Source organism: Pseudophryne corroboree, chromosome 2 (genome assembly GCF_028390025.1).
Source record: "Pseudophryne corroboree isolate aPseCor3 chromosome 2, aPseCor3.hap2, whole genome shotgun sequence".
In the NCBI taxonomy this organism is placed as follows: domain Eukaryota; kingdom Metazoa; phylum Chordata; class Amphibia; order Anura; family Myobatrachidae; genus Pseudophryne; species Pseudophryne corroboree.
Window position 1 is genome coordinate 954,988,858 of NC_086445.1, and position 22,915 is coordinate 955,011,772.

The 22,915-nt window shown below is 47.4% G+C and overlaps 1 protein-coding gene across 1 annotated transcript in view; it reads right to left on the minus strand.

The window, feature by feature from the left end:
• The window catches only part of LOC135026993 (uncharacterized), a 176,625-nt gene extending 157,375 nt beyond the window's left edge, over positions 1 to 19,250 (minus strand). Inside the window, exons 1-5 of the mRNA XM_063953671.1 lie at positions 19,025 to 19,250; positions 18,487 to 18,636; positions 14,771 to 14,914; positions 14,255 to 14,386; positions 11,277 to 11,420 (exon numbers count right to left, since the gene is read on the minus strand). Of these exons, the coding sequence (XP_063809741.1) occupies positions 11,277 to 11,420; positions 14,255 to 14,386; positions 14,771 to 14,914; positions 18,487 to 18,636; positions 19,025 to 19,220 (766 nt within the window). The 5' untranslated portion in view covers positions 19,221 to 19,250. The remainder of the gene's footprint in view (positions 1 to 11,276; positions 11,421 to 14,254; positions 14,387 to 14,770; positions 14,915 to 18,486; positions 18,637 to 19,024) is intronic.
• Positions 19,251 to 22,915: the final 3,665 nt, after the last annotated feature.

Consider the following 22,915-nt stretch of genomic DNA (forward strand, 5'->3'; position numbering starts at 1 on the left):
AGGAAACTGGTCATGACCCAATGTTTTTCCTGTGAATAACCTGTGGACCCTGCTGGAGAAACTTATCAGTTGGCAACTATGCATGAGTAGACGGTACTTGCTCTCTATATATGCCCACCCATTTGTGAGACATAAGAAAGCATTCCTAACAATTAAGCTGGGAATACACCATTTATCTGGTAAACCATCTGTCCAATCTGTCTGGTTGGAATGAAAATCTGGTCATGTATCAACTATTTTTCCAAAACACTAATATGGAGACAAATGGTCAGACAAGTTGGTTAAAACAAATAATCAACCTATTTTTATTTATTTATTTTACTAGTTTTGCCCGTTTTCCAGCGTTTGGGAGTAAATGGTTGATTGTCATTTGCTCTCATACATTACCAAATTTTTATTCCAACTAACCAGATTGGAAAGATAGCCTGCCAGATAGTTGTATAGTGTATACCTAGCTTTACTGATGAATCTATTTGCCTAAAAGGCATTACTACTAGTGCACCTCATGACTGAAGTATCCCATCACTTATTTATTGTAGGTTACTACTTAGAGGTGTGAGCATCATGTAGTATTATGAGACACAATGTTCATCACATTCTGTATTAATGTCTCTGGTTCCCAGTTAATAGATATGAAGCAATGTAAAAAAAATTACAGATGTGCATGTTTGAATTTACTCACTGAGTTAATGCCAAAATTAATGCCAGTTCAGATTTATCCCAGTTTCTTATAGTGATGTGCACCGGAAATTTTTCGGGTTTTGGATTTGGTTCCGCGGCCGTGTTTTGGATTCACGCATTTTTGCAAAACCTCCCTGAAAATTGTCAGATTCGGGTGTGTTTTGGATTCGGGTGTTTTAAAAAAAAAAAAAAAACACCCTCAAAAACAGCTTTAATCATAGAATGTGGGGGTCATTTTGATCCCATAATATTATTAACCTCAATAACCATAATTTACACTAATTTTCAGTCTATTCTGAACACCTCAATATTATTTTTAGTCCTAAAATTTGCACTGAGGTCGCTGGATAGCTAAGCTAAGCGACACAAGTGGCCGACACAAACACCTGGCACATCTAGGAGGGGCACTGCAGTGTCAGACAGGATGGCACTACAAAAAAATAGTCCCCAAACAGCACATGATGCAAAGGAAAAAAAAAAAAAAAGGCGCAATGAGGTAGCTGTGTGACTAAGCTAAGCGACCCAAGTGGCTGACACAAACACATGGCCCATCTAGGAGTGGCACTGCAGTTTTCTAGCGAGAGGATGAGTGCTTCCATCCTCATGTGAAGCTGAACCACTAGCCATGAACATAGGCCAGGGCCTCAGCCGTTCCTTGCCACTCCGTGTCGTAAATGGCATATTGGCAAGTTTACGCTTCTCCTCAGACGCTTTTAATTTTGATTTTTGGGTCATTTTACTGAACTCTTGTTTTTTGGATTTTACATGCTCTCTACTATGACATTGGGCATCGGCCTTGGCAGACGACGTTGATGGCCTTTCATCGTCTCGGCCATGACTAGTGGCAGCAGCTTCAGCACGAGGTGGAAGTAGATCTTGATCTTTCCCTATTTTACCCTCCACATTTTTGTTCTCCATTTTTTAATGTGTGGAATTATATGCCAGTATCAATAGCAATGGCCTACTACTATATATACTGTGCACAACTGAAATGCACCACAGGTATGGATGGATAGTATACTTGACGACACAGAGGTAGGTAGAGCAGTGGCCTTCCATACCGTACTGCTATATATACTGGTGGTCACTGTCAGCAAAACTCTGCACTGTACTCCTCCTATATAATACTGCTGGTCCCCAGTCCCCACAATAAAGCAGTGTGAGCACAGATATATGCAGCACACTGAGCACAGATATGGAGCGTTTTTCAGGCAGAGATCGTATAATACTGGTGGTCACTGGTCAGCAAAACTCTGCACTGTACTCCTCCTATATAATACTGCTGGTCCCCAGTCCCCACAATTAAGCAATAAGCACAAATATTTGCATCAACATTAATAAACGGAGAGGACGCCAGCCACGACCTATCCCTAACATTTCCAATGCACGAGTGAAAATGGCGGCGACGCGCGGCTGCTTATATAGAATCAGAATCTCGCGAGAATCAGACAGCGGGATGATGACGTTCGGGCGCGCTCGGGTTAACCGAGCCATACGGGAGTATCAGAGTATGCCTCGGACCCGTGTAAAATGGGTGAAGTTCGGGGGTTCGGTTTCCGAGGAACCGAACCCGCTCATCACTAGTTTCTTATTATATATTCAAAACATGTGACATCTGTGAGCCAATAAGATGTCACTTTTCGAGCCAGTTAAATTCAGGTAAATCCAAACCAGCAATTCTCTACTAAAAACAGTGATCAAAATCTGCTCTCAATCTGTATTTACCCTAATGCATAATCTGGGTATGTAAAAGTATGTGTGATTTCATTACTTTTTATGTAATTAGAATTGCCTGTTTTGAAGATGTTGCTCAGTGAAGCAGGGCCATTAAACATCCTAGTGATATTTGGTGGACCCCCTTTATTAAAGTAAACCTTAGTTACCTTCTAAACCAGTAAATAACGACACGGAGACATGATTTTGGCAGAAAAATTGCTAGCTATTTATTTGACCCTAACCATAGCAAACCTGTAAATGGAAAAATTTGTTAAGCTGCCGAATTCCCGGCAAAAATGGTGGCAGAAAAAAGAACGGCTCTATAAAACTATTGGTGAACTTAAATTGGTAAACTGACCGAAACCGTCCAACACCTTATCAAAAACCGGTAATAGGTGTCAACACAACCCCCACAGTGACTTCCCACCGCTCCTGGGTGCCCTGCCGCTGCCTCCCGGATGGGTGGTCGAGCGGCCATTAAGTCGATGGAGGTGAGTGCACCTAAACCAAATAAACTGAAACTTACTACCTAAATAAGCGATACAACTACAAACTGCCGTTCTTTTCCGCCTATAAATAGCCAACGAATGAAAAACCAGCCAGCAATCAAAACGCCAATGCACTCCGCATCACCAAAACAACCACATCCCATAGGGCGGGAGGGCGGGAAGGAAATTTGAACAGCCAAGAGGCTCAAAATGGCCACTACAGTGTCTATATACCCTAACCCTCCCCCTTTTCCTAAGGCTGTACTACCTCACAGCTAGGTCCACCCCTCACAGGATGTTTAACCCATTCCTCTCCTATGCAGTCAATTCTTTCTCCTAAACATCCTAGTGATATTTGGTGGACCCCCTTTATTAAAGTAAACCTTAGTTACCTTCTAAACCAGTAAATAACGACACGGAGACATGATTTTGGCAGAAAAATTGCTAGCTATTTATTTGACCCTAACCATAGCAAACCTGTAAATGGAAAAATTTGTTAAGCTGCCGAATTCCCGGCAAAAATGGTGGCAGAAAAAAGAACGGCTCTATAAAACTATTGGTGAACTTAAATTGGTAAACTGACCGAAACCGTCCAACACCTTATCAAAAACCGGTAATAGGTGTCAACACAACCCCCACAGTGACTTCCCACCGCTCCTGGGTGCCCTGCCGCTGCCTCCCGGATGGGTGGTCGAGCGGCCATTAAGTCGATGGAGGTGAGTGCACCTAAACCAAATAAACTGAAACTTACTACCTAAATAAGCGATACAACTACAAACTGCCGTTCTTTTCCGCCAAAAGCGAAGGACTCCCTCCCAGAGTCCTCGCACCGCCACCATAAACTACCCTAACTCCTGCAACACTAGGAACAGATCCTCCAGGAAAAACATCATCCCCTCATCGGATAGATGTACACCATCAGGCCGAAAAAGGTGTTTGTCTCGGAACCGAATCCTAGGGTGGCGAACCACTTTGCCCCCGTGGGCCAAGACCCACTTCGCCACCGCGACATTCACCTTTATCCTGGCCTCATCTATAACGCGTCCGTCCTCCACACCGCGCCAACTCAACCTTGGCACCATCAGGGAAAAAACCAATACGCAATTGGTCCATGCTGCGGCCACCTTTGCCAGATCCTGTATCATGGCCCACCTTAGCTTCAAGGAAGTCCTCCTCCCCAGGTCGTTGCCACCTAAGTGGACAACCAACACCCTGGGAACACCATGCTTCCTAGCTTGACTGACTAATCTACTCAATAGATCTGTCCACATCATTCCTCGCCAACCAAGCCATCTGATTCCCTGACCTCCAGGGAACCTCTGAGCCGTATCAGAGGCCAAGAACCTAGCTGCCCAAAAGACATAAGAGTGGCCGACCACCCAAACGGACAAGCCATCAGCGAAACAACCTGAATGGAAGAAAAGGGGTAAAATGTGTTACTAAAATCTATACCAGAAATAGAAATTGCGTTAACCTGAAGGATCTGCCAAAAAGAAAAAAATTTTTGATTATAGCTCCTAAGTCGCAGCAGTCACGGCCTAGCCGATCACCCGATGTTCTAATGAATTTGAAGCCGGGCATTAAGACTTTAAGGGAAAGGTAAAAAAAAAAAAATTCAAAACGAAATAAAAACAGGGGGGGGGGGGGGGGGGGGGGGGGGGGGAGTATGAAAAAGGAGGGTAGAACATGAAATAACTCAGCTGGAGGTGAAAGCATAAAAACCTGCTGAGGGACTTTGATAGCAACAGATTAGCCGAATTAATGATTAGAATTCAGTCCGTCAAGTCAGGCAAAAATAGCAAAATAACTCCAGACCCCCGCTGCCGGCTCACGCCCGCAGCGGCAAGTGGCTAATCCCTGAGTAGGATCACAAACGGGTAACCGAAACAACATATAGGGAACATAACATATGCATAAACCAAGCAAAACTTTAACTTACTCTAACTTATCGCTGCCAGCTACGCTTATGCAAAGAATCTCAGGCGACGGGGCGAATGTATCGCTTATAACAGGACGACTTCCATCGTCCCACCGCCTGGATCTGGGCTCCCGAAAAACCCGCTGCCGCTGCAGCCGTAGCAGCCCCAATGCGGAAGGAGTGTGTACCGAAGTGGGAGGGGGAAAGGCCCAAGCTCGTCAGACAGCGACCCATCATCCACCGAAATTGGAACTTTGTCACTGGCAGCCCATCATAGTGCAGCAGCCACGACCCCCGACAGTCGGGCCTTACTGCCTCATATTGTACCGCCAACCGTACTGGGCATATGCTCTCCTCCAGTGCCGGAACCAGGGTGACCCATCGGCCCTTCCCCACCTGGTCCGTCTTAGAGCGTCGCAATCTGCACAGCAGGGACCCCCCACTCACCACTACGTCACCCACCAGCATGCGCGAATCCGTCTGCTTAGAAGGCGCTACCAATTCCGAAATCCTAAAGGCACCGTGGTAGGCCATAGAAAAAGCCAATCTAAAAAGCAGCGATTCGAACATAGACGATGCTATGTCCCCTACCGACCCAACGATGTCAGGCAGCAAAGCTGCATCAATGGGCCGCCTCCTGTCAGGTGGTGTAGGTGCAACTCGTGCCCATCCTTTCATAGCCTTAAGCAGAATCCCGCTTTTCGTCAGGTCGGGAACGCCCTTAATTCTGGAGAAAAACGCAATGCCAGCCAAGTACCGGGACACCACCGCTCTAGACCTACCCGAAACATAAAGCTGCCAAATAAAAGAAAGCATCATCCGATGCCCCCTCTTACCTCGTTGCTTCCGTCCTCTAGCAAATTCTTCCCATTCGCTCCAGGCCTGTTCGTAAGCCTTAAGCGTGGATGGCGCGACCGATCGCAGCGCTAGACCTTCCATTCCGGCTCGATGACCTGCCAGACATAACCGGGACAATAAAAACCCCGTTGGTCGGCCTCTGGAGCCAACAAGTGAAACCTATCCCAATGTCCTCGCGATAGCGCATCAGCGACCCCGTTCTCCAGACCCGGCACGTGCTGAGCGCGGAACCACACATTCCTGCGCAGACAAGTAAGCAGCAACTGCCCTAGGACCCGCAGCACAACCAGCGACTTAGCCCTCTGGTTGTTAATCGCGTGCACCACGCCCAGATTGTCGCATCTGAACAGGATGCTGCGATGTGCTAGCCGGTCGCCCCAAATTTCCAGCGCAACCATGATGGGAAAAAGCTCCAGGAGCAGAAGGTCCCTAGTGAGACCAGCCTGATGCCATTCCGCTGGCCACGCTGCCGCGCACCAAGATCCCTCAAGATAGCACCCAAAACCGGATGCTCCCGCCGCGTCGGTGAAAAGCTGCAATCTGGCGCTATCTGTCGTTGGTGTTTGCCATATTCGAACCCCGTTAAAATCTTCCAGGAACGAGGCCCACACTGCCAGATCTCTTTTTATCTCGGCTGGCAACCTTACAAAGTGGTGCGGCCTGGCACATCCCGCGGTTGCTCTTTCCAGCTTCCGGCAGAAAACCCTGCCCATCGGGATGACCCGACAAGCAAAGTTAAACATGCCCAGCAAGGATTGCGCCTGTCGCAGCTTAACCTTACGCGAGCCCAGGAACTGTCCAATGACCTCGCGAAGCTTAGCCACTTTGTCCAAAGGCAGGCGACACTCGCCCGCCACTGTGTCGATCTCGATACCCAGAAATGACAGGCAAGAGATCGGCCCCTCCGTTTTGTCTTCGGCAACTGGCACGCCGAAGTGACAAAACAAAGCTCGTATACTGAAAAGCAGGTTGCCGCACCGCGGCGAACCTGCCGGACCCGTACAAAGGAAATCATCGAGGTAATGGGCAACTCCGTGCCCACCCGACGAAGACTCCACGCACCAATGTAGGAAGGTGCTAAAGCGTTCAAAATACGAGCATGAAACGGAACATCCCATCGGCAAACATTTGTCGATGAAATATTCCGATCCAATCCGGAAACCCATAAAACGAAATGAGTCCGGATGGAGGGGTAGCAACCTGAAAGCGGATTCGACGTCAATCTTTGCCATGAGGGCCCCATTTCCGTAGCTGCGGACCAAATTGAGCGCCTCGTCAAACGATTGATATACCACCGAGCAATGGCCCTGAGGTATAGCGTCGTTTACCGAGGCCCCCGGTGGGTAGGAAAGGTGCTGTATCAGACGGAAGGCCCCAGGTGTCTTCTTGGGCACCACCCCCACCGGGGAGATGACGAGGTCAGCCACGGGGGGTGCAGCAAAAGGCCCCCCCATCCTGCCCAGCTTGACCTCCTTATCGACTTTTTCCCGCAACTCTAAAGGCAAGGACCTAGCCGACTGAAGGTTCCTCTGCGCCCTAACTGTAACCTCGCTTGCAACAGGCAAGCGGAAACCAAAACTAAAACCTTCGAACAAAAACCTGGCATCCTCCTTATTCGGATACCAATTCAGCCATTTTCGCATAGCTTCTAGCCTAACTGGCGTTGGTGCCCTGCGGAGCACTCCCGCCGGGTGCTCCTCTAGCGTAGGGTTGTTTAGCGCGGGGACCCTGCCGAGTATTCTTGAAACAGGAGGAGGCCGGGTGGGAACCCCCGCAATGCATGCAAGCGTGGCGGAACCGACACTGCTTGCCGTAGGTACATGCCGCGTTGTTAAACGCGAAGCATAACCCCTTAGTTCCTGCCTGTTTACCAGTCCGGACGGCCGACCTAACTGGCTTGGCCGACCCTCCGACCCCGCCGAGCGCTTGGGCGGACGGACCGACCCGGTGTCCGTCCGCCCCAGCGCTCCGGGGCTCCGTGGCCTGTTGTGAGGCCCTGGTGACCCTAAGCCAGACCTCCACGTCTTTGAACCCGAAGTCCATAACGTACAACCCATCCTGTTTTTCTCTGAACTCCTCGTCATACCTAAGCCATTCGTCACCCGCCGACGTGCGCTGCATATCATGCACGAGGTGCAGGTACCGGATGATGTTCATGTGCTCGTCTGGCCTGTCCTCAAGGTAACAAGCCGCGAAAACCCAGAACCCTGCCAGCCAGTTATCGAACGTGCGAAATGCCTCGGCCCCTATGCCCTTCTTAGCGGTAGCTGCCTTGAACTCCTTCTTCGCGCTCTTCGTCAAGACGAAGATATCTACGAAGTCCCCTTTACGAATGCTTTTGCTGCAGCTATCCCTGAGCCCTCGCATGACCGCTGTATACTCGCAGCGAACCACACCTGGCAAGTCGCGTCGCTTCCTAGCCTTGCGAGATTCTTTGCTAATCCGCCTTCGCCTCTTGTGCCTTTCCTGCCTCCCGGCCGCCTTTTTGGCGTACTTAATCGCCCGTTTCCTTGCCTTAGCCGTGCTACTTATGTCGGACACCGCCGAGGAAAGGGAGGAGGAGGAAGAAGAGGAAGAAGAGGACGAAGGGGACGAGCTGCGAGAACTCGAGGGAGTACTCGCGACCGACACAGACTGCTCCGCCTCACCTGAAGCCGTAGAATGATCGGATCCAGATTCATCCGGGGCGATGTATGAAACGTCCTCAACCTCCGATTCCGTTTCTTCCGTATCATTCTGATCAACTGCGGGCAAAAAGAGGGAAGAGGACCCAAAGACACCCCGTGGCGAGGGCCTAGCCCTACCAGGAGATGGCGTGCTGGATGAACGCACCGTCTCACCCCGCCGTGGCTGCCGCTGCAGCTGAGCCGCGGCCGCACCAAGCTCACGGCACGCACGCGCCACCCTCTGCGCGGCAGAGCCCGCGCCCAAGCCCGATCCGCTAGGAAACTCTCTTGACCCGACCTCGCGTTCTGGGGCCGCTGAGAGCGGACCCAAAGCAGCCACCACCGTGGCGAGGGCCGTAGTGAACGCGTCCCGATTCAAATCTGCACCCCTTGGCGACGGAGCGTTCCCTGCTGGTTGCCGAGCAGGCGGAACGCGCCGTGTGGACCCGCTGATGGGCACGGGAAGCCAAGACCCATCAGGACCACAAATAGGTCGGCCCTGAGGGGAAAGGTCCATATTGACCGGGTAACCCACCCCGGACCTAAACCCCCCCCTACCTGCCGTGTCCGCCCGACTAGGGACCCCGGAAGTGACGGATGAGCCGCCCCGTCCCGCCCGGGAGGCCCTGCTACGTGCTGCATGCGAAGGCCGTGGTGCAGTGCTGTGTAACCCTTCTGCACTGTTGGCGGACAAGCCCATCAAACCTGGTTGATCACCACCAGGGCCCTGAGCCCTCCCCGCCCCGCCGGTATTAACCCGCAGCGAGGAGGGCTGAGGGGACACTGAACGATGCAGCGTCGCTGCGCGCACCCGGGCACGAGCGACGCCGCCGGAGCCGCGCGTTGGTGCGCGCGCCCGTCGGGCGCGCGCCCTACCGCCTCCCGCCCTGGCGTCCCCCACTGACAATGCATCCTGCTGTTCTGCACTTCCACCCGCCGATCCCGCGCTGGGCGCCCCAACGGGCCCAGGCCGGATCGCCGTCACCTCTGTTGCTCGCACAGTTCTCCCCCGCCGTGTGGGCCTTGAGAGCGGCCCTGGCAGGGGGAACTGGTTGGGAGAAAGTTCGACGGGTGCCGTGCGGCGTCCCGCGAGGCGCGCCAGCGCGCGCCCGCGGGCTACCACCGTCCCGGCGCTCCCAACTGCCCCCGGAGGTGAGGACCGCTGGTCCCCCCCCGCCGGGCGCTTGTCTATCCAGCATGCCTGACCTCGGGGCCGCCACGCGCCGCACACCGCGGCCGCCAGCAGCCCCACTCGCGACCGCAGGGTCGCCGGATGAGCGCGTCCGGCGCCCTGCACCCAAAGGCTCAGCAGCAGCCTCCAGCACAGACACGGCCTCCCCCGCGCCGGACGTCCCGGCCCCGGGTTCAGCCTCGCTGGCCTGGTAACGAGCTGGGGCGCCCGCAGATCGGCGTGGGCGGCTGGAGGTCATGGCTCAACAGTGCACTAAAATTCAAAAACAGGGGGGAACAAACTGCTATGCAGGACTTACCCCAAGGAAATTTGAACAGCCAAGAGGCTCAAAATGGCCACTACAGTGTCTATATACCCTAACCCTCCCCCTTTTCCTAAGGCTGTACTACCTCACAGCTAGGTCCACCCCTCACAGGATGTTTAACCCATTCCTCTCCTATGCAGTCAATTCTTTCTCCAACTACGTGTGTGCCAGGTGTGCCTGGCACACAGCGCAGTTGCCCTGAGGGCGCAACGGCCAGCGGCATGTAATTAGTCAAATTGACTCATTACATGCTGCCTCTGCTGTGTGCACCGTGCTGGTGAGGAGAGCAGCAGCGTTGGAGGGAGGAGGACTGGAGCCGCAGCAGTGCCATGTCATTGGTAGTGGTGCCGCTGCAGCAGTCCTCTCCTTCTGTATTGGCTGCCTGGTGCTGCTGTGAAGTGGTTCCTTCATCCCAGCAGCAGCCGGCAGCCAATATGGAAGGAGAAGGGACTGCTGCAGTGGCGCCTCTACCAATGACATAGCGCTGCTGCGGCTTCAGACCCCCTCCCTCCTCCTCCCCTGCCTGCACTGAGGGAGCTGCCAGCATGAGGAGCCTGACTGCAGGCGGGGAGAGATGGTAAGTATCTCTCTCTATTTCTCTATCTAATCTGTCTGCCACAATGTGTAAAAAGGGGCTCTACCTGGTGTAGTGGCGCTACTGTGCAGCCTAATTTGAATAATGGAGACTACTGTGCACTGTAGTATGAATTGGTATTATTTTGTGGCCACGCCCCTTCCCCATGAAGCCATGCCCCTATACATTTTTTGCACACCTACGGCGCACACTTCCCCCATCTTGCATGGGGGGGTGCTAATACAGTTTATTGCACACAGCGCTAATATGCCTAGTTACGGCACTGCAGTAAAGTATAGTTAATGGAGCATACATCGACTAGTGCTTACTCATCCCAGGGAATGAACAAACAAAATTTAGGAATAGTTAATCAAACTGTTAAACAAACTTTGAACAGCTATTATCAGGAAATTTCAGCTTAAACAATTGCATTTTCTTATATACTGTCTGGCCATGGCTAAGAGTAAGGGATACACAAGCAAAACTCTTAGAGCTATGGGCTGGGGGCCTAATTCTGAGTTGATTGCAGCAGCAATTTGTTAGCAATTGGGCAAAACCATGTGCACTGCAGGAGGGGCAGATATAACATGTGCAGAGAGAGTTAGATTTGGGTGGGGTGTGTTCAAACTGAAATCTAAATTGCAGTGTAAAAATAAAGCAGCCAGTATTTACCCTGCACAGAAACAAAAACCCACCCAAATCTAACTCTGCACATGTTACATTTGCCCCCCTGCAGTGCACATGATTTTGCCCAATTGCTAACAAACTTGCTGCTGCGATCAACACAGAATTACCCCCCTTATCCATGTTTGTGCTCTATCAAATCTGTAATCAGTAGCACTACATGCTCCCACCTTATCACCGCCCTCTATACGCTACCTGTGCTTTTGGGGTAAAAACACCATTTAACCCCGGTAACACTTGAATTGAAGCAGCAGCCTCTGGAATAGCATTCCTTAGCACTTATCCCGGGAAAACCACAATCTTCACGCTCTTTGATAGCCACACTGCATTGCCGTTTATCTGGATGGAGCAGAGCAAACAACATGAGGACATAGGAAATATTACAATGCATAAGAAAGTTGGGAGTTCTACTGCAAGGACTAACCCTTGACAGTGCCAAATACATAATTGTCAACATTGCAAACATGTCCAAGATACATAGACACTGTTTAATGTTTGATGAATCAGACTTAAATTATATGTTTTCACATGTAAACACTTCCATATATCTTACCACAGAGAAAAAGGAAAACTAAGAATTGTACTCAATATTCAGAAAAAGAGGGATTGTTGTGAAGTTGGGATGCAGTGAAGCTGCCAGCCGACGGGATTCTGGCAGTCGAAATGCTGACAGCTGGCAATCCATTTGTAGGTATAGCAGATGGGTTACGCTTAAGACTGGGGGGGTTAAGAGTTAGCCAACACTGTGGGAGGTTAGGTTTCAAGCACTATGGGGGAGAATAGTTAGGATTAGTCGGCGCGGAAGGCGACGTTAGGTTTAGGCAGCACTGATTGGATGTTAGGGTCAGGCTGTGGAAAGGGATGGTTAGTGTTAGGGTGTAGGGGAGAGATTGGGGAGGTGAGACTATTCCACTGTCAGCACTTGAACTATCAGGAAGCTGGCAATGGTATTCTGACTGCTGGCATACCATCAGCTGGGATATTACCAGTTATTTATATAGCGCACACATTCCGCAGCGCTTTACAGAGAATATTAGCTCATTCACATCAGTCCCTGCCCCAGTGGAGCTTACAATCTATATTCCCTATCACATGTACACACAGACATTCACTAGGGTTCATTTTGTTAGGAGCCAATTAACCTACCAGTATATTTTATGGATTGTGGGAGGAAACCTGAGAACCCAGAGGAAACCCACGCAAGTACGGGGAGAATATACAAACTCCACACAGTTAGGGCCATGGAAGGAATCATACCCATGACCTCAGTGCTGTGAGGCAGTAATGCCAACCATTACACCATCCGTACTGATATACTGAATATATGGAGTTGGTCTTTTTTTGACACTAGGGACAATTTCCAGATACTTTTCTTTATAAAAGAGATTCCCCCCTGGAATGTCACATCAGTTGGCAACTATGCATCAGTTGGCGGTGCTTGCTCTATCTGCCCACCCATTTGTGTGACATTTGTACAAGAATGCATAACAGACAGTTATCCTGGGCATACACTATACAATTATCTGGCAGGCTATCCATCCAATCTGGATGGTTGGAATGAAAAAATGGCAATGTATAGGAGTAAATGTCAGTCAAACCTGGTAATTTATATGTGCTAATATCAATTAACAATTTGCTCCTGAACACAGGAAAATGCCAAAAATGGTCATTTAAACAAATTGGTTAAATTTTGGTTTTAACCAGAGTGACTATTGTGCATTTCCCAGTGTTTGGGAGTAAATAGTTGATTGTCATTTGCTCTCAGACTACAGGATTTCTATTCCAACCAGCCAGTGTTGGACAGATTGTCGGCCATATATACAGTAGTGCATACCAGAGCCATAACTAGACTTCGGTGCCCTGTGGCAGAGAATTAATAGCCTCCCCATTTTTCCAATGGACATAAGGTGCATGACAAGACTGATCCCAAAGAAAGCCCATGAGAATCTCTCTATGGTCTACTTGGCACTCAATAATCTGTTGTATTGGTGGAGTGTCCTCCTTAAATGCATATACAGTCACATAGCTTGCTTGTGAAGGACTAAGGATATCTTCACTAATACACTGCTTTTCTAACCAAGTCCATGGAGTGGCACCCGTGTTTGTCCTGCACCGATTAGTGATATGCCATTTGCACAAGCAAGCCATGTGGGACTAATAATCCCAAATTATGTATACATACACTGTATACCTATACACACACTTTACTAAACTGCCATACCCAGGATTCAAACCTATATCCTGTTGAATTCTAATCTAACACCCTACCCTTTGAGCTATTTGATCCTGCATAAAAAAATATTAACAGTATATGAAGCCATTGGTACTTTGTGTGTGTGTAAAAAAAAAAAAAAAACCCCACCCCCCAGATCAGCATTGCAACTGAGCAGATCCATGCAGAGTGCAGCCACACACACTACATAGATCTGTTTAGCCACAATGCTGATTATTTTCATAAAGTACAAGGTGAGCTCCAACTAGAATTCTCTAGCTTAGAATTATCTACCTTTCTAGGTAAGGGCAAATCGCTCAATAGACTGACTGCAATGCCACAGGCAATAGGTTTGAATCCTGGACAGTGTCACTGAATAACAAAGAAATCTTAAGTTGAATTCATGAATGTTGTATAGGTATTAGCGGCAGAAGGAGTCAGCGTTGGAGACACGGGCGGTCAGGGGAATGCTAGGCTTCAAAAAATGGGGGAGGGTGAAAGTAAAAGTAATAACAGATAATTGTCAAGTGCCACCAACAGCGCCCCCTACCCTGCAGCACTATGTGCTGTGCACCCTCCGCACACCCCTAGTTACGGCTCTGGGCATACCCAGCTTTACGGATGGATCTATGTGCCTGGAAGGCTTTATTACCCATGTACATTATGACTGAAGATTCCAATAAATGATTATATGTTACTATTAAAGTTGGATGCACTGTAATATTTTCTGTCCAATCTAGCCAAATGAAACGGATTTAACCAATTTATCTGAATGACCATTTTTGTATGTTTTCCAGTGTTTGGGAGCAAATGGTCAATTGTCATTTGCTGCCACATATTAACAGATTTGTTTCAACTAGAAAAGATTGGACAGATAAACTAAGTGTGGATCCAGTTTAAGAGGTGTGAGCATCATAACTTTAAGGACTTGTGAGTAGCTAACTATACAGCAGCTAAGTACCTTGTGACTTGGAGAAGAAACACCAGTTAACCCCGGGAATGCTGGAGTCGAAGCAACAATTCTTCTTCTTACATTCCGCAGCACTTATTGTGGGGTAGCCACAATCCCTTCTGCTGTATGGTTCCACGTTACATTATTACTTGCTGTTGATGCAGTAAGGAAACATCCAGAAGTTACAGCAGCTTAATGTTTCTTTTTAATAAAATAGGGCTATTTAGCTAGATCACAGCGCAATTTATCTTCTTTGGTCAACTGTTTGGGTTCACCTGTGTTAAAATCAGTGTATCATTTTGTTTAGGAATAGCTAACAAAACAGTTGAACAAACTTTGAACAGCTGATAACAGGAAATTTCAACTTAGACAGTGGCATTTCCTTATATACTGTCTGGCCATGGCCAAGAATGAGGGATACACAAACAAAACTTAGAGCTATGGACCTTATCCATGTTTGTGACCCATCAAATCTAATCAATAGCACTACATGCTCCCACTCTACCACTGCACTCTATACTCTACCTGTGCTTTTGGGGTAAAAACACCATTTAACCCCAGTAACACTTGAATTGAAGCAGCAGCCTCTGGAAAAGCATTCCTTAGCACTTATCCCAGGAAATCCACAATCTTCACGCTCTTTGATGTCCACGTTACATTGCCATTTATCTGGATGGAGCAGAGCACACAACATCAGGACACAGGAAATATTACAATGCATAACAAAGTTGGGAGTTCTACTGTCAGGATTAACCCTTGACAGTGCCAAATACATAATTGGCAACATTGCAAACATGTCCAAGATACATAGACAATGTGTAATGTTTGATGAATCAGACTTAAATAATATGTTTTCACATGTAAATACTTCCATATATCTTACCACAGAGAATAAGAAAAATACTAAGAATTGTACTCAATATTCAGAAAGAGGGATTGTTGTGCGGTTGGGATGCAGTGAAGATGTCAGCTGTCGGGATTCCAGCAAGTGGATTGCCGACAGTTGGCAATCCATTTTTAGGTATAGCAGATGAGTTAAGCTTAGATGTCAGCCATGGGGCTAGGGTTAGGCACCATTGTGGGAGGTTAGGTTTTAAGCACTATGGGGGGATGGTTAGCATTAGGCTGCACGGAAGGTGACATTTGGTTTAGGCACCACGATAGGATGTTATTGTCAGGCGCAAAGAGGGAAGGCTACGAAAAGGCATGGTTAATGTTAGGGTGTAGTGGAGAGAGGGAACAGTCTTAAATCCCCACTGTCAGCACTTGAACTACCAGGATGCTTGCAATAGTATTCTGGACTGCTGGCATTCCATCAGCTGGGATATACTGAGTAAATGGAGTTGGTCAATTTTTTGTTTTTAATTTTTAAAACTAGGGACAATTTCCAGATACTTTTCTTTATAACGGAGATTGCCCCCTGGAACTTCCCATCAGTTGGCAACTATGCATGAGTGGGTGGTGCTTGCTCTCTATCTGCCCACCCATTTGGGTGGGATCATAAAAGAAAGCATAACAGTTATACTGGGCATACACTACACAATTATCTGGCAGGCTATCTATCCAGTCTGGATGGTGGGAATGAAAATCTGGTAATGTATAGGAGCAAATGTCAATTAACCATTTGCTCCCAAATACTGGAAAAGTGGTCATTTACACAAATTTGTTACATTTTGGATTTAAGTGACCATTTTTGTCCATTTTCTCGTGTTTGAAAGTAAATCGTTGATAGTCATTTGCTCACATAGATAAGTGGATTTCCATTCCAACCAGACAGTGTTGGAGAGATGGTCTGCCAGATTACACAGTGCATATCAGAGCCATAACTAGACTTTGTTTCCTGTGGCAGAGAGAATTATCGCCCCCCCCCCATTTTCCCAATATGGACAACAGGCGCATGCCCCGTGGGGAATGGGCATAACCAGATTGATCTCAGAGAAAACACGAGATATGAAGATATATCTAGTATACTTGGTACACAATAGATACATGCTTTATTAAATAACATTTAAATAAACTGCCATACCCAGGATTCAATCCTATAACCTGTTGAATTATATTCACCTTACCCATTGAGCTTTTTGATCCTGCATAAAAATTATGAACATTATATGAAGCTATTAGTACTTTGCCAAAAAAAAAAAAAATATATATAAGCATTGCTACTCAGCAGATCCATGCAGTGTGCAGCCACCTATCCAATCTCCTGCAGCCACAATGCGGATTTTATCACAAAGTACAAGGTGAGCTCCAAATGGAATTCTCTAGCTTAAAGTAATACCTTTCTATGCAAGGGGGGGGGGGGGGGGGGAGGGTCCCAGCAATGGGCAGACAGCATCTGCAGGGAGATACACCATTGCCAGCAGCAGACAGTCAGAATAACAGATCAGGGAGAATATATAAGAGATATGGAGGTGACCATGGTATATGGCTGGCCGAGGGATGCTAACTCATGTACCCCTATACCGCTGAGGTTGGCCACCAAGGAAAGAACCCGTCACCTTTACACATGTAATAACCTCTTCTGCTGCCCTCTCTGCATCTCCAATTGCCCATTGCTTCCCTTTGCTAACAGTCCACATAGTTTCCCCATCTCGTGATCTGCCTCCTCACCACCACTTTCATCTCTACGAAACATGCGCATTTCATACAAGATCCCATCATGCACACGTAGGTCTGAGAGACACCAGAGAAAGGTTGGATGAGATGTGCAGGCACCAGTGACACCGCAGAGTTCATAATGACTGCGGTGGAGAGGAGCCGCAACAGGACAATACACCAGACCTGGGAGCAAGGACCTGCGCCAGTCAGGAGGAGAAGAACTATTTAAACAGCATAAAAAGGTTAGCGCATCCTGCCTTAAGGACGCCAGACTCGTCAAGTCACTGTTGCCAGAGTCTCAAACAATGACTCAACCTCTAAGCACACTATTTGACTGTCCACACCCTGCTGTACCTATTACTCATCTCCTCCACCACCCTCAACACTAACCCACACATCATTCACCCACATGAGGCACCCACCCACCCCACACTGCAGCAACACCCTCACACCTGCCCCTCCACCAAACACTACACCCTCTTCACCCCCCATCTACAGAACCACTCCTGCCACAACAGTCACACTCACTAACAAATCCTCTACCCCATCCAACAAAAACCCACAACGCCTCCTTAACCCCTACCCCGGCTGTAACACCAACTCAACCAACCCAACAACCACAGCTCACACATAACCACCCCTCCACCACCCTTGGTACCCCCACACCTCTGCGTCTCCCTCACACCCGCCACTCCCCCCCCCCCCCCACCAACCACAGCACCTACTAGGTAATTCATTGTGCTCTGCATGCGCTGTTCACGCGATCAAGGTTTAATGGGACATAGCCACTTGCGATGGTGTGAAGAGTGCCCATAGGGCGAGATGATCACCTAGTAACTGATAATTGTCAAGTCCCACCAACAGTGGCCACTACCCTGCAGCACTATTTGCTGCGCCATCTCTGCATAAACCTGGTTACGGCCCTGCGCCATACCCAGCATTACCAATGGATCTATGTCCCTGGAAAGCTTTATTACCCATGTACATTATGACTGAAGATTCCAACAAATTATTTATTATGTTACTATTAAAGTTGGATGCATTCTAATATTTTCTGTCCAATCTAGCTGTTTGGAACAAAAATCTACTAATATCTGGGAGTAAATGACAACTATTTGCTCCAAAAGTAAAAAAATAAAAATAAAATTACAATAAAGGTAGTTTGGATAAATTAGCCAAATGAAATGGATTTAACCAATTTATCTAAATGACCATTTTTGGATGTTTTCCAGTGTTTGGGAGCAAATGGTCAATCATTTGCTGCCACATATTACCAGAAATTTGTTTCAAGTAGAAAAAAAATTGGCCAGATAATCTAAGTGTGGATCCAGTTTAAAGGGCTGTATTCACGGCCCGATTTGGGGAGCGGTGTGCTGAGCGTGCGGGGGGTGCTCATTTCACCCAGCGGGTGAAATGATTGAACCTGCATGCAGGCAAATCTAGCACCAGCAAAAGCGATGCACGGGGCCACACATCGCTATCTCTGTAGGGGTACACACGGAGTGATCACTGCTTTAAATCTAAGCAATCTAGTCAGATTGCTTAGATTTTAAGCAGCGATCGCTCTGTGAGTACCCCCTTAAGAAATGCGAGAGTCATACACCTATAATGACTTGTGAGTAACTACAGCAGCTCCGTACCTTGTGACTTGGAGAAGAAACACCAGTTAACCCCAGGAATGCTGGAGTCAAAGCAACAACTCCTCTTCTTACATTCAGCAGCACTTATTGTGGGGTAGCCGCAATCCCTTCTGCTGTATGGTTCCACGTTACATTGTTTCTTGTCACTTGCTGTTGATACAGTGAGGAAACATCCAGAAATTACAGCATCTTAATTTCTTTTTATAAAATGGGGCAATTTACTGTAGCTAGATCACAGGGCAATTTAGCTCCTTTGGTCAACTGATCATTTGGGTTCAGCTGGGTTAAAACAAAGTATAATTTTTTTTAGGAACAGTTAATCAAACAGTTGAGCAAACTGAACAACAGCTGATAACAGGAAATTTCTACTTAAACAATGGCATTTTCTTATATACTGTCTGGCCATGGCCAAGAATAAGTTATACACAAGATAAACTCTTAGAGCTACTGTATGGACCTTATCCATGTTTGTGCTCCATCAAATCTTTAAACAATAGCACTACATGCTCCCAATCTACCACTGCCCTCTATACTCTACCTGTGCTTTTGGGGTAAAAACACCATTTAACCCCGGGAACACCTGAATTAAAGCAGCAGCCTCTGGAATAACATTCCATAGCACTTATCCCGGGAAAACCACAATCTTCACGCTCTTTGATGTCCACACTACATTGCTGTTCACTTGGATGGAGCAGAGCGCAAAACACCAGGACATAGGAAATACTACAATGCATTATGAGAAAGTTGTGAGCACTACTGCAGGGCCAAATACATAGAGCCTAATTCAGATGTGACCACAGCAACAAATTTATTAGCTAATGGGCAAAACCATGTACACTGCAAGGGGTGTATATAATATATGCAGAGAGCGTTAGATATGGGCGTGGTGTATTCAAATGGAAATCTAAACTGCAGTGTAAAAATAAAACAGCCAGTATTTACCATGATCAGAAACAATAAAACCCACCCAAATCTCTCTGCAAATGTTATATCTCCCCCCCCCCCCCGAATCGCACATGGTTTTGCCCATTACCTAACACATTTGCTGCATCTAGAAGTTATAGCAGCTTAATGTTTCTTTTTACAGAAGGCTCAGCAACTTGAATTACTTTAGTGAAATACTGTAATCATAACAGTTACAGGGATAAGTCCACATATTGTAGGTAGATTTATTGTTAGTGGTTAAATGCCAAAATTAAACCCTAAGGCATAGTTTCCAAATGCTGTCATTGCAGTCCAGGTTTTAAGGATATCATGCTTGAGCACAGGTGACTTAATTAGTACTTCGATCAATGTGAATTAACCATCTGGACTCAACCATGGTTATCCTTAAAACCTGGAGGTCTAATTACTAAAGTTACATTTTGGATGATTTCAGACTGATTTAAGATCGATCTTAATCGACGTTGGGCTTCCAGGTAGAAAAAAAAACACACATTTACTAACATTTAAAAATTTATATTAAAAAAATCATCTATACGTAAATGTTTGTTTTAACCTTGGGAGCCCAACATCGATTAAGATCTTGATCTGAAATTAACCAACATTGACCAAAATCAACCTTTAGTAAATATACCCCGTGCACTGTAATGAAACTTTACCCTAAGAGGCTGATTCTGAGTTTGGAGCAAACAAATAAGCTACTAACTTTGTATATGGAACAAACCATGTTGCACTGCATGGGGGGTCATTCAGGTGCGGACGCAAAGTGACGGTTGTACGCATATCGATCCATGATTTCACACTGCACATGTATATAAGACATAGGGTCTAATTCAGTTTGGATCGTAATACGCGTTCCAACCGCAAAAACTACAAAGAGGATGCAGTCGTATACGCAGGGTCCATCCTGTGCGTGTACCTACATTTTCTCCGGGGACCCCGCAGAAAATGCGAATGCCTCTGTCTGTCAATCAGTAGGGGGCATAGCTTCGCAGGTATGTCATGATCATGAGCCATGTCTCCCATTTCTGTCATTATAGGTGCTCTGTGAGCTGCTGGCTATGCCCCAGCCCCTCTGTCTCCCGTGAATAGACAATGGGGCTTATTCAGACCTGATCGCTGCAGTTCATTTTCGCCCAGTGGGCAATCAGGTCTGAACTGCGCATGCGTATGCGCCATTATGCGTAGGTGCGACGTTCCACAGCAACGTGGAGCGACGGGCATCGACGGATGGTGCAACAAATCCGATCGCACCGGAGATCGCAAGAAGATTGAAAGATTGTGTATGCTCCCTCTGGTTGTATACAATGTCAGATATCTTTTGTTCTACACTTGAGAGCAGAAGATAGCTGACAAGCCTGCATGCTCCGGGATGTGGGTGGATGCGGTCACAGTACAGTGTGTATGTACTGACGATATATCATATGTGATGTCGCATCTGCCAGACATTGAACAATGTGTACCCAGCCTTAGGCACTAATTCTGGGTGGACAGAAAAGCAAAAAGGAGCAAGTAAGTTTGAGTCTTGGCAAAACCATGCTGCACTGCAGGTGGGGCAGATGTAACGTGCAGAGAGTTAGATTTGGGAGGGGGAATGTCCTAGCATAACTGTAAATTGCAGTGTAATACTGTAATTCAGCTGTGCAGCATTTGTGGCTAAATGTAAAAGCAGCCAGTATTTACCCTGCATGCAAAACAATAAATATATTTGCACATACCTCCCAACTGTCACAATGTTTGCGGGACAGTCGATTTTTTTGGGAATGTCCAGCTAACCCAAACAAAACCCCCCCAAAGGGGGGGGGGGGGGGAGTTGTAAGGCTCCCTGTAACTTGTTGTTCTGCAAAAGTGCACATTGGGGGTAATTCACATTAGATCGCTAGGGTGTGTTTTTTTCATCCCTGCGATCAGGTAGTCGCTGCCTACAGGGGAAGGGGGAAGCTTGTGTATTTTCCATAATCAGGTCCTCAGTCTTTTGTCTGTAGCTAGTTCCAACTGGTAGATCACAAATCCAATGCACAACAAATAACATTGGGGGTCATTCTGACCCGATCGCAGCGTGCTTTCATTCGCACAGCTGCGACCGAGTCACTACTGTGCATGTGCAGGGGCCGCAATGCGCACGCGTGTCATTGCCCAGCAACGGCCATTGCCGGGCAATGACGCTGACAGCAGAAAAGCGGTCGCAGCGGCGATCGCAAGAAGATTGACCGCAGGAAGGTGTTCAGGGGCGTCAACTGAGCGTTGGAGACCATTTTCATGGAGTGGTAAGAAAAAAACAGGCATGTCCAGGCAAACGGAGGGCGAATGTCTAACGTCAAAGCTGAGCCCATCATCGCTGGATCCGTCACACAGGGTAAGTATGTCCAGGGCTGGTCTTGTTTTGCAGGAAACTTTTTTAGCATAGCAGGGCTGCACAAGCGATCGCAGCCCTGCTATGCTAAAATATACTCCCCCATAGGCGGAGATTAGTTGATCGCACCAGCAGCAAAAAGTTGCTTGGTGCGATCAACTCGGAATGAGGGCCATTGTTGCTACTCCTGATAAAACTGCTGTTGACAGCTACATGAAATAGAGGCGAGGTTGGCCAGATAGAATACTCAACGTGCTTGTTCCCCTGAAGATGGAGGTGCAATAGTCAAGTAAGTAACAGATGTAGCCAGAAAAAGGGGGGAGGGACGAAGGGCAAACTGTACCCCGGGCCCCTATCTGTCAGCCCCCCCCCGGCTGGAGTGCAATGACATAACTAGCTATCCCTCTTGTGCAGCAGCAGAACCAGGCAGCTGGAACACGAGGACAGTATGCAGTGCAGACAGAGACACAGGAGTATCAGGGTTTTTTTTAACATCTGTTTATTGGTTTTTCTGGGAAAATGACATAGAACATAATATAACAGTCCTACTCTACTATAAACAATAGACATAAGCATGGTGTTTGAGGGACACAATGACAACTTTATAATAATAAAATTAAAGGCAAGGCAACCGTAGACAAGACAGACACACGGGGCGGGAGGGGGGGGGGTGAAGTGTATCAATTAGATAAACAAGCATGTAACAGCACAGGAGGTGCACATGACAGTAACACAGTTGTGAAGGATCAATGCATATGGAAAAGGCATGTTATTATACAATGAGGAAGGAAAAGCGAAGGTCAAAGTACAGTGTCAGAAATTAACTCAAGGGTATTTAACCCCAGCAGGAGACCATAGAGTATACATATGCATATATCTATACAGGAATTATTCTGTAAGGAGACCAAGCGTGGTCGCCCTACCCCAATCATGTGAACCCAGGTATTGATGAATTAAGGAGCGGGATTCTTCATTCAGTGCTTCAATGAAGAGATTCCCATTTACTGTGAAATGAGCGCATAGTAAACAAATCTTCTAAAAGGAGGGATCTAATGTCAAAATAGAGGTTCTGTAACAGTTTCTGCTTTAGTTCCTGGATGGAGGGAGCTGATTTTCCCATCCAATGAATTAGTA